Source organism: Hylobates moloch, unplaced genomic scaffold (assembly GCF_009828535.3).
Source record: "Hylobates moloch isolate HMO894 unplaced genomic scaffold, HMol_V3 SCAFFOLD_6, whole genome shotgun sequence".
NCBI classification, from domain to species: domain Eukaryota; kingdom Metazoa; phylum Chordata; class Mammalia; order Primates; family Hylobatidae; genus Hylobates; species Hylobates moloch.
Window position 1 is genome coordinate 66,631,017 of NW_026652281.1, and position 12,774 is coordinate 66,643,790.

At 42.1% G+C, this 12,774-nt stretch overlaps 1 protein-coding gene across 1 annotated transcript in view; it reads left to right on the forward strand.

Annotated features, from left to right (window-relative positions):
* Window positions 1–593: 593 nt before the first annotated feature.
* The window catches only part of ACOT12 (acyl-CoA thioesterase 12), a 64,300-nt gene continuing 52,119 nt past the window's right edge, over window positions 594–12,774 (forward strand). The window contains exons 1-2 of the mRNA XM_032156929.2: window positions 594–740; window positions 8,963–9,032. Of these exons, the coding sequence (XP_032012820.1) occupies window positions 614–740; window positions 8,963–9,032 (197 nt within the window). The 5' untranslated portion in view covers window positions 594–613. The remainder of the gene's footprint in view (window positions 741–8,962; window positions 9,033–12,774) is intronic.

Below are 12,774 nucleotides of genomic sequence, written 5' to 3' on the forward strand. Positions count from 1 at the left end.
AGGCACCACCAATTCGTGAGAGTCGGCTAGGCTTCTTGTTGCTATTCCGGACAGTCAGGAGCCAGCCAGGTGATCCGGGTCGCTTAGCGGCTCCTATCACCTCAGCTGCTTGCTCCACTTCTCCGGGTGTCCAGTTCTCCATTGTAAATGTGCTCCCTGGCGCAGCCTCCCCTGACAGTCAGACATCCACCAATCCTTTAGATGCTGGAGGTTTTCTGGAGACAGTGTTTCCCTTATGAGGACTGCTTTGTACAGTCACCGATAGCAGCTCTAGACAGTGTAATAGCTTTTTTATGTCAAAAGCTGTTCCTCGCGCTCCGGCCCTCGGGGAGCCGCCTTCAGACCTGTCTACCTGGGAGCCCCCCTCCCCGCGCACTTCCCGGACTTCTCCTGAGACCCGAGAGCGCTGGTTTTCCCCCACTCGCGATAGTCCTGGGGTGACACTGCGGGCCCCCTCACTCGCAGCTCCCACCACCCGGCGGCCGGAGGGCCAGGGGTTCGCGGCCCGGGCGGGCGGCGCCAGCGCCCTTTGGAGCTGGGCGGGGCGGCCGGGGCCGGCGGAGCGGGAATGGCGGGGTGTCGGGGCCGCAGGCGTAGCGCTCTAGCCCTGGCAATGGAGCGGCCGGCGCCCGGCGAGGTGCTCATGAGCCAGGCCATCCAGCCGGCGCACGCCACTGCCCGCGGCGAGCTGAGCGCCGGGCAGCTGCTCAAGTGGATCGACACCACCGCCTGCCTGGCGGGTAGGCGGGCGCCGGGCTGCGGCAAGGCGCGGGACCGGGGCTGCGGGAGCGGCGGCGGCTGGGGGTTGGTGGGGAGGAGGAAGGCGGGGAAGGTACTTGCGGAGAGCTGAGCCCTGCGCAGCCAGGGATAGGGGTGTTGCGACAGTGCGCCCGCGCTGGGCATGGCTGAGACCGGCGGTTCCCAAATGTGTGGCTCTCCGGATTCCTTCATTCCATTAAACAAGTGAGGAGCCCAGAGAGCTTTTGCGGGTTTTGTTTGTTTGTTTTGTTGTTGTTGTTGTTGTTGTTGTTGAGACAAGGTCTCACTCTCACCCAGGCCGGAGTGCGGTGGCGCCATCAGAGCTCGCTGCAGCCTCAACCTCCTGGGCTAAAGCGATCCTCCCACCCCAGCCTCCAGAGTAACTGGGACCACAGACGCTCGCCACCGGGCCCAGCTAATTTGGGGAGTTTTGTTTTGTTTTGCTTTTGTAGAGATGGGATCTCACTATGTTGCCCAGGCTGGTCTCAAACTCCTGGACTCAAGTGATCCCGAAGTGTTGGGAGGCCCCAGCCTCCCGAAGTGTTGGGATTACAGGCGTGAGCCACGGCACCCAGCCAGCTTTTGTTTATGTAGGCTATTTATATCATATTTACCGTAATGGAAATTTAAAATTTTTAATTATTTTTAAAAAGAAATGGACTACATGTTAACATAACATTTTTAATTAAAAAATAACTATTTTCTACAAGAACAAAAGTGTAGCGAGAGGAGTGGTGATAAAGGTTACATCCTGGCGAGTTTCTCTAAGGTCTGGCTAGTGGAGGATTGCTGACTTCATACCTGCTTCTGCATTCACCCTGCTGCCAGCACACCCTTATGTAGTCTCTGGAAAACTCCACTGTGTTCTTGTGAGAGAATGACAGTAAAAATGGCAAAAACATTTATTAAGGACTGAATTATATTCCCCATGCCACCCACTGAAATTTATACACTGAAGTCCTCACCCCTGGTGTGACTCTATTTGGAGTGAAGAATTAAGGCTAATGAGGTCATAAGAGTGGAATCCTGGTCCCATACAATTAATATCCTTATAAGAAGAGACACCGGAGAGCTTCTCTCTGCCATGTGAGGCCACAGCAGGAAGACAGCCATCCACAGGCCAGGAAGAGAGCCCTCGCTAGGACCTACATGGGCAAGCACCTCGATCTGGAACTTCCCTGCCTCCACAACTGTGAGAAATCAATGACTTGTTTAAGCCTTTTTTTTTTTTTAAGCAGGATTTGAGATTGGTTATATTAAGGTAACAATGGAAACACGAATACAAAATTAATCCACAGATAGGAAAAAGAAACAATACATAAACCACTGAGGTTGCTAATAATAATGATGCCTGTTTCCAAGGCAACTGAATACATTATGAGACCATTGAAATGACTTTTAGTTACCTTGCTTAGTGCCTCTGTCTTGTGATGGAGAAACAATGGCCCACCTGTGGTTGTCATCATTTCTATGACCTGACATCTTTGGAAACCATGGAAAGATCCAACTGACAATTACTCTATACCTTAATAGTTACATTACTATTAGTAGTATAATATTAATAACTGATAATATTACTAATATTAAGAAAACCTGTATGACAAAGTTGGTTTGGGCAACATGAATAATGCCTGTGTTAAACACTTTATGGTGACCTGAGGCACCACCGAGACATTATTTAGCCAAGGTGTAACTGAATCTGTGTAGTAATACAAAACTGATTTCTCTGGGATTTTCTCAGACTTTTTTATAGGCCAGCATTATCTCTTTAGCCACATTACTACAATCCCAGTCATGGCCCCAAGGCATTGCTATGACCCCCTAGGCACTGCTGCATTCCAAAATGTCTTCTCAATATTTAAAGAAAGATGAAATATTCTCACTATCCTTACTTCTGTCAGTGGCCCCATTATTTTTCCAGTCCCTTAAGTCTAAAGACTTGAAGCCATCTGAGTAATCCTCTATCTCACACGTCCATGTATTATTTTGGAACATCTCACACACACATTTTTCTCTCTATTTGTGAATCTTTTCCAGGGCTTACTGTCTCTGGAGTGGCATCCAACTCATCTAGTTGAGCAAGTCAAAAGTCTAGGAGTCATCCTTGATATCTCTCTCTCCACCTTACTTCTCCCTTCACATACTCTATGCATACTCTATGCAAGTCCTATCAATGTTACCCCCTAAAGGAATCTCTGAAATCCAACCACTTTGCTGCACCCCCGATGCGACCATCTAGTCCAAGCTATCATCATCTTTCACGCAGACTTCAGCAGTGATTTCCAAACTGATCTCCATTCATTATGGTCTCCTCTCCACACTGCTTCTAAAGTAATCTTTGAAGATGCTGATCGGATCATGTCATATGTTTTGTTCATTTTTCCCTTTCTTTTCTTCACCAAGGGCTTTAAGGATTTTTCTAACATGCTGAAGTGTTTCCTATTAAAAAATCTCACACAGATAATAATTATAAACTCTGGGCAAAACACTAAATAAAAGAGACTTAAGGCAGGTGAAAAGTGAACAAAAGTAGGCTTAGAACACTTGAAAGTTAACACATGAAAGAACAAAATGGTGTTGGCTTTTTCTGTGTTTGTTTTTTAAATGACTTGAAGCCTGAAAGAAAATGCCAGTCTGTTCCCAGCTATAGTTCTGATGGAAAATCCACAGGCTTGCTGGTTTGAAGAGCCCAAAGACAGGGTTTGGGAAACGCCACAGCTACTGAAATACAAAAGGGAAAGTTCCAGAAAGGAAAGAGCCAGAGACACAGAGCCCTAAAATCTATCTATAATCTTTGCCCAGATATCTGGCAAATCTTGAATCATGTATACATAGGACAGACTCCAAACCTCCTGGTTGGGGCCAAAAGAACTGAAAATAGTTGTGCCCATCTCTAGGTAGACAGATTATAGTTTCAGTTTGGTCAGGTTAACTGCTTGCTTTAAAAAACAAAACCAAAAACAAAACCAACACTTTTCAGAGAAACACAGTTTCTACAATGGATCACTCACAATGGCTAGGATATTATCCAAAATTACTTGAAATACAAAGGGAAACATGATTCATTCTTAAGAGAAAAGACAATCAATGGAGATTCATCCCTAGATGACCCTGATACTGGAATTAAGCTTCAAGGATTTTAAAGCAGCTAGTATAACTGTGCTCAAGAATATAATGAAAAATATGATAATAAAGATTGCTGTAATCCCAGCACTTTGGGAGGCTGAGGCAGGTGGATCCCTTGAGGTCAGGAGTTTGAGACCAGCCTGGTCAACATGATGAAACCCTGTCTCTACTAAAAATACAAAAATTAGCTGGGTGTTGTGGCAGGCACTTGTAATCCCAGCTACTCAGGAGGCTGAGGCAGGAGAATCACTTGAATCTGGGAGGTGGAGATTGCAGTGAGCCGAGATTGTACCACTGCACTCCAGCCAGGGCAAAAGAGTGAGACTCCATCTCAAAAGAAAAAGAAAAAGAAAAAGAAAAAAAAGATTGATAAGGCAGTACATTTCTGCAGAGTAATAGAAACTATTTTTTAAAAGCCAAATGGTAATTCCAGATCTGAAAAATATAGTGTCTAAAATAACAAACTCAGTGGCTAGGCTTAACGGCAGAATGGACATGGCTGAGAAATGGATTAGTAAATGCAAAAATACATTAATAGAAATTATCCAATCTAAGAACAGAAAAAAATGAATTTTAAAAATAAATAAAGTGTGGCCAGGTACAATGGCTCATGCCTGTAATCCTAGCACTTTGGGAAGCTCAGGTAGGAGGATGGTTGAGCCCAGGAACTCGAGACCAGCCTGGGCAACATAGGGAGATCCTGTCTCTACCAAAAAAAGAAAATTTTAAAATTAGCCAGGCATGGTAGCATGTAACTGTAGTCCCAGCTACTCAGGAGGCTGAGGTAGGAGGATGACTGGAGCCTGGGAGGTCAAGGCTGCAGTGAGCCATGATTGCACCACTGTACTCCAGCCTGGGTAACAGAGCAAGACCCTGTCTCAAAAAACAACAACAACAACAACAACAACAAAAAAAAACAATAAAATAACAGAGATTTGTGGAAAAATAAAACATAAACATAGAGTTCCAAATATGGTGAAAGACATACAATTACAGATTCAAGGTCATAGAACACCAAGAAAAACTAATACAGTCTGGGCACGGTGGCTCACACCTATAATCCCAGCACTTTGGGAGGTCGAGGCAGGCAAATCACCTGAGGTCAGAAGTTCAAGACCAGTCTGGCCAACATGGTGAAACCCCATTTTACTAAAAATACAAAAATTAGCTGGGCATGGTGGTACACGCCTGTAATCCCAGCTACTCAGGAGGCTGAGCAGGAGAATCGCTTGAACCCAGGAGGCAGAGGTTGCAGTGAGTCAAGATGGTGCCACCACGCTCCAGCCTGGACGACAGAGCAAGAGACTCTGTCTCCAACTTAAAAAAAAAAAAAAAAAGAAAGAAAGAAAGAAAGAAAAACTAATACAAAGAATACATCCAGGCATACCATAGTCAAACAATGAGAAGAGAAAATCTTGAATGCAGCCAGACTGAAGCACCGTATATAGGAGAACAACGATTAGAATTACCACTGACCTCATCAGAAACAGTGGAGACCAGAAGGCAGTGCAACAGTATCTTGAAGAATAAGAATTACAAAAACTTTCAACCAACAGCTTCAACGCCCTGTGCATAGCCTGTCCTCAGCCTTCACTCCAGCCTCATCTCACCCACTCTCCCTCCTACTGTCTGCATTGTAGTCACCAGGACCTTTGTAGTCACTGTTCCCTCTGCTCAGCAGGCCCTCCCCTCCTCTGCCCTCAAGCCTTCCTGGACACCCCACCTAGTGTATTATCTCAGTTACTGACCCTCATAAAATCCCTGTTTTCTTCAGAGCACTTAGTCCATTTTGTCCTTATATATCTGTGTTAGTCCATTTTCATGCTGCTGATAAAGACATACCTGAGACTGGGTAATTTATAAAGAAAAAGAGGTTTAACGGACTCACAGTTCCACGTGGGTGGGGAAGCCTCACAATCACGGCGGAAGGTGAAAGGCACTTCTTACATGGCGGCGGCAGGAGAGAAAATGAGAACCAAGCAGATGGGGTTTCCCCTTATAAAACCATCACATCTCATGAGGCTTATTCACTATTATGAGAATAGCACAGGAAAGACCCACCCCCATGATTCAATTGTCTCCCACCAGTTCCTTCCCACAACATGTGGGAATTACGGGAGCTACAATTCAAGATGAGGTTTGGGTGGGGACACAGCCAAACCACATCAATGTCCATTTAATTAACCTCTAGCTCACCCACTAGACTCCATGAGAGCAGGGGTCCTGGCTGTTTCCCATTGCCAGCACCTTACACAGAGGCTGCCTTGCATAAAACAAGTGCTCAATCAATATCTGCTGAAGGAAGGAAGGAATGAAGGAAGGTTACCACTATTTTTATCAGTCATCATTTCATACCTACTTATAATCACTTAGCTTCTTTTAGTTCTCCCAGGAAATCAGAAACAGCTTTAGGGTTTTCCACTTCTGCTGGTATGAAGAGAAATCAAAATCAAGAACCAGAACAAGCCAGTCCTGTGAGTTCATGTCATCTAATTGACACTTGTTTAAAAACACAGCATGCATTTAATGACATGTGAAGCCAGGACCCTATGGTGGTCCCCATATTTTTTTTCCTTTTAGTTTAATGACCCTTGAAAATCAATGGTATAAATCATGATTACTGAGCTCCTGAAACCCATATTTAGCCACGTACTTCTCTGGGAGTGTTCTCTGGTTTGTCTAACCTACTCTTTCCTGAAAGTTCCTATTGCTTCTATAGTCAAAATCACTATTTAGAACAATGCATTTAATCTTTCTAAGCCTAAATTTTCTTATTTATAAAAAGGAGCTAACAATAGTACCAACTTCATGTAATCGACATGCTTAAATGACTAGCCTAGTGCCTGATCAATAATAAAGCTTAACAAAAAGTAACTGTCATGATTTTATTACTTTTTGATCCCTTAAGAAATCTAATATAGTGCTATATATACAGAATAGATACCCAATATAAACAATAAAAGTTTAATTTTTTCACTGATTGCTGCATTTTAATTATCATTTAAGTCGTTCAAAATTGATAACTCAGCTGGGCATGGTGGCTCACGCCTGTAATTCCAGTGCTTTGAGGGGCCAAGGTGGGAGGATCACTTGAGTCCAAGAGTTTGGGACCAGCTTGGGCAAAATCATGAGACCCTGTCTCTACAAAAAATATTTTAAACAATTTTTTAAAAGTTAGCTAGCTGTGGTGGCACATGCCTATAGTCCCAGCTACTCAGGAGGCTGAGGCAAGATCACTTGAGCCCAGGAGTTCGAGGCTGGAGTGAGCTATGATGGTGCCACTGCACTCCAGCCTGGGTGATAGAGACCTCGTCTCTTAAAAAAAAAAAAAAAAAAAAAATACTCATGTTGGTATACATTATAACACTTTATTACTAAGAATTAATAACCTCAACATCCCATTCATGTCAAGTAACTGGAATGAATGTTTATTAAGTATTCTTTAATCAATGATTTAAGCATATATTTGCAAGGTTTCAATAGTTCCCTGGAAAACTTAAGCTGTAAAGGGGTACTGACTATGGCTGGATCTCTAAGTGCCACCAAGTGGACTGCCTAAAAGATAGAGCTCATGCCTGTAATCCCAGCACTTTGGAGGCTGAGGCAGGCAGATCACGAGGTCAGGAGATCAAGACCAACCTGGCTAACACGGTGAAACCCCATCTCTACTAAAAATAGAAAAAATTAGCTGGGCATGGTGGTGCACACCTGTAGTCCCAGCTACTCGGGAGGCTGAGTCAGGAGAATCACTTGAACCCAGGAGGCGGATGTTGCAATGAGCCAAGATCACACCATTGCACTCCAGCCTGGGTGACAGAGTGAGACTCCGTCTGAAAAAACAAACAAACAAACCAAAAAAAAACAAAAAAAAAAAACAAAAGACCTCATCCAACTCAGTGTCTGGAAATCAGCAAGAACTTAACAAATGTTTGGTGCATTGAATTAAATTGAGTCCACCTTGAGCATTCCTAGAGTCCGATTCTTCCATTTTCCCTTCCTTTCCCTGAACTAGTTGGAAGGAACTGTCCTTTTTGAATGTCCAATTTGAATGTCCAATTTTCTCCAGAATTAGATCCTAGACAGGAATGTGTTAAATACGTGCCCAGTGGAGTATCTCTCATGTCTTCTTACCTAGGACTATCAATTAATATATGTAGTTATAATGATCCAGTACACACAAGGAAGACAAATTCAGTATAATTCACTCTTTTTTTCTTAATCATGTGGCACCAGGACTGAAGTCTCGAAAACTAAAATGAGGTCAAAAGTTCTTATAAAGCCAATATAATCTGTTTGGCTTTCAATTGACTGTTTCTCAAAATCAAATCTGGCAGAAGCGCATGTCAAAATCTTCCCCACAGAGTATAAATTCTGGTGTTTTTTATGTAAAGCAAATCCAACAATAAAAAAAAATCTGAGCAAATTACATGCAGACATAGAACATGGAAATAACCAAGCTTCTTCCTGAACTCTCCCACCCTACTCCATACTCCTCATTCAAGGTAATTAATGAATTTGGCATAAATTTGGTAATAATAAAATAAATATTGACTAAATATCTACTGTGTGCCCATCTCTCTTTCTCTGATACCCAGAGAAGATCCTCTTTGATTTGGGATGACTCGGGGTTTCCCATACCACTCAAGTGCTTACGGTGGTTAAATCATTTAAACAGATTCTGCTACTGGTTATGTGGGCAAGTGGCTACACCTGTGATGCTTTGATTTTAAAACAAGAAGGATAGTACCTCATAAAATATTTAAAGTCAGCACCAACTTACTAAAATTGCTATTTCAATAGCTAGATTTGCAGGATATTGGTATTAAATTTCAAATACAAGTTCATGTAAGTTAAAAATTAGGATAAAGTGCAGTAATTACCATACAGTAGAAACATAACTCACAGAGCAAAGAAGCTTGTATGGAGCCAGTTGGTCCAGAAAGTGTGGGCACAGTGATGCTGTAATGAATGAGGGATGGGTGACTAAAATCAATACACTTACATTTCATTCCTTTCCCTTATACTGAAATATTCTCATATCACCACTAAAGCAGCACATTTATATGTATTTTTGAAGCTGAGAAACATGCTGGAGTTTCCTGTGTTACAGCCTCAGTGGATGACATACAGTTTGAGGAGACAGCTAGGTAAGTGACATTGCTCCATGGCTCCTTTCTCCTGGGTTTGTTGGTTCATCTGGGACAGGTATTGGTGGCACCTGAGCTTATTCATGCAGAGGTAGTGATCTTGTTTCTTAATAAAATAAATAACATGCAACCCAATTTAAGTAAGTGAAAAAATAATCATAGGGCCTACTTATAAGAAACACTCAAGTGTAACTTCACAGTCTTAATTTTGTGGAGAAATAGCTCTCAGCCTTAGAGGCATTGTGGCATAAGGCATAACAGCCAAACAGACTTTCTATAAGCTCCTTTTTTTAATCGTCTCACTCTGCTGCCCAGACTGGAGTGCAGTAGTGCAATTTCGGCTCATTGCAACCTATTCCTCCTGGGATCAAGTGATCCTCCTGCCTCAGCCTCCCAAGTAGCTGGGACTACAGGCACATGCCACCATGCCCACCTGGCTAACTTTTTTTGTTTTTGTTTTGTTTTGTTTTGTTTGGTTTTGTTTTTGTAGAGATGAGGTTTCATCATCTTGTCCAGGCTGATCTCGAACTCCTGGGCTCAGGTGGTCCACCCGCTGTCTTCCCAAGGTGCTGGGATTACAGGAGTGAGCCACCATGCCCGGCCACTATAAGCTAATTATTAACATCCCCTTCCTGTACTAGAAGAATAATTAATGATAATAAGTATCTTTATAACAGTGAATTTCATCAGGTTGTTAGGTAAACACTAATTCATCTGAGTAGAGAGAGTAAATTATGAAAAACATTTTATGTGTGAAAGTTCCTAACCATCTCTTATTGTAGAAAATTTCAAGATACACAAACATTTCAAACATACATATTTAGGTTGGTAATTGAGAAAACTGCGATTACTTTTGCACAATGTATCCCAAAGACCCTTCACCCCTAGCTATAGCAATTATCAACTCACAGACACTCTTGCTTTATCAATACCTCTCTACACTCCCCCATATGCCTGGATTGTTTTGAGGAAAACCCCAAGCATCATCTGTAAATATTTCAGTCTATACAGTCATGCATCACTTAATGACAGGATATGTTCTGAGAAATGCATCACTAACGACTTCATCCTTGTACGAACATCATAGAGTGTACTTACACAAACCTCAACAGTACAGTCTCTTACACACCTAGGCTATGTGGTATAGCCTATTGCTCCTAGGCTACAAACCTGTGCAGCCTGTTACTGTACTGAAAACTGCAGGCAATTGTAATACCATGGTAACTATTTGTGTAACTAAACATAGTTAAACATTAAAAAGATAGAGTAAAATACAGTATAAAAGATTTAAAAAATGGTACACCTGGATGGGCATAGTGGCTCACGCCTATAATCCCAGCACTTTGGGAGGCCAAGCGGGAGTGGATCACCTGAGGTCAGGAGTTCAAAACCAGCCTGGCCAACATGAAACCCCGTCTATTTTGTACTAATTTTGTGCTAAAAGTACAAAAATTAGTACTTTTGTACTAATTAGTAATTTTGTACTAAAAGTACAAAAATTAGCCAGGTGTGATGACGGGCGCTTGTAATCCCGGCTACTCAGGAGGCTGAGGCAGGAGAATAGTCTGAACCCAGGAGGCGGAGGTTGCAGTGAGCCAAGATCGTGCCAATACACTCCAGCCTGGGCGAGAAGAGCAAGACTCCATCTCAAAAAAAAAAAAAAAAAGGTACACCTGTATAGGGCACTTACCATGAATGGAGCTTAGAAAGCTGGAAGTTGCTCTGCAGGAGTCAGTGAGTGAGTGCTGAGCAAATGTGAAGGCCCCAGACATTACTGTACACTACCATAGACTTTATAAACACCACACACTTAGGCTACACCAAATTTATAAAAATATTTTTCTTTCTTTAATTATAAATTAACCTTAGATTATTGTAACTTTTTTACTTTATAAACTTAAAAAATCTTTTTGATTCTTTTGTGATAATACTGAGCTTAAAACACAAGCCTTTTATAGAGCTATAGAGCTATACAAAAATATTTTTCTTTATGTCCTTACCTTATTCTATAAGCTATTTTCTATTTTTAAAATTTGTTACTTTTTTTTTTTGCCTTTTAAACTTTTTTATTAAAAACGATGACACAAACACATACATTACCTTAGGCTTACACAGGGTCGGGATCACCAACATCACTGTTCTGCTTCCACATCCTGTCTCACTAGAAGGTCTTACGCGATTTATTAAACCAGGATTCAGTATAGGTGATAGGTCTCTTAAGTGTCTTTTAACATAAAATGTTCCCGTCCTTCTTTTATCTTGCAATTTATTTTTTAAAGAAACCTGGTCATTTGTTTTATAGAATTTACATATTCTGTATTTGCTCACTGTAGCCTTGATTAATGTGTTCTCGTGTCCTTTGTATTTTTTGTAATCTGACAGTTACATCTAAAAATTGACATGATGAATTCTTTGAGATAGAGTGTTGCTCTGTCACCCAGGCTGGAGTGCAGTGGTGCGACCTTGACTCACTGCAACCCAGGTTCAAGCGATAGTCCTGCCTCAGCCTCCCGAGTAGCTGGGACTACAGGCCCCTGCCACCATGCCCTGATAATGTTTGCATTTTTAGTAAAGACAGGATTTTGCTATGTTGGCCAGGCTGGTCTCAAACTCCTGACCTCAGGTGATCCACAGTCCTGGGATTACATGCGCCTGCCACCATGCCCGGCTGCTGAGGGTTTGATATTTGGTAAAAATTTCTCATGTCAAAGCCATATGATATCTAATGATCATAGACTACAACCATTCTGTCATTAGATATTGGTAACATGGTAATATGCTAATTCTATCATTTCTTCTTCGTTTATTTTCTAAAATACTTCTCTAGAGGGAAACTCTCACTAATGACCTGAGTATCCTGAGGAAAATTTGTCCAGGAAAGTCTTGACTCTTTCCCTTTATTCATTAGGAGCTTATGGATTTTCATGTACTTGATGTGTTACAGTTCATCAATGTTATTCTTTTTTTTTTTTTTTTTTTGAGACAGAGTTTTACTGTTGTCACCCAGGCTGGAGTGCAATGGCGCGATCTTGGCTCACTGCAACCTCTGCCTCCCAGGTTCAAGCAATTTTCCTGCCTCAGCCTCTCGAGGTAGCTGGGATTGCAGGGGCCCGCCACCACACCCAGCTAATTTTTTTGTATTTTTTAGTAGAGATGGGGTTTCATCATGTTGGCCAGGCTGGTCTCAAACTCCTGACCTCAGGTGATCCACCCACCTCGGCCTCCCAAAGTGCTGGGATTACATACGTGAGCCACTGCACCTGGGCAATGTTATTATTCTTACGGAAGTTCAGACTGCCCCATCTTTGAGCAGTGGGAGCTTCTTCAGTTTAATCCCTAAGTCCCTTGAACAAAAGCCCAAAGTTAAAGGTGCTTAATAACTCCTTGGCCTTCTGGTATAAAATGTTTCAGTCTCATATTTTACATTTTCCCCCACAAACTTAGAATCCATTATTTCTCCAAGGAGTCCTGATTCCTTGCAGTGGAAATGAGAAGTAGAAACCACAACCTGGGCAGGAAAGGTGCTCATCACATCAAAATGGGCATTCGTTCTCGGCCTTTTTAGCGGACGGAATTAGAAATTGTGTGTTTTTAAAGCATTTATATTAATAAACTGTAATAATTTAGGATTATATGGTTTTACTTAATTTCTTTGATTTTATGTCTGTATCTCTGGGTTTTAATTTTATTTTATGCGGAATATCGTGATATTTAAAGACAAATTTATTTGATTGAAATTAAT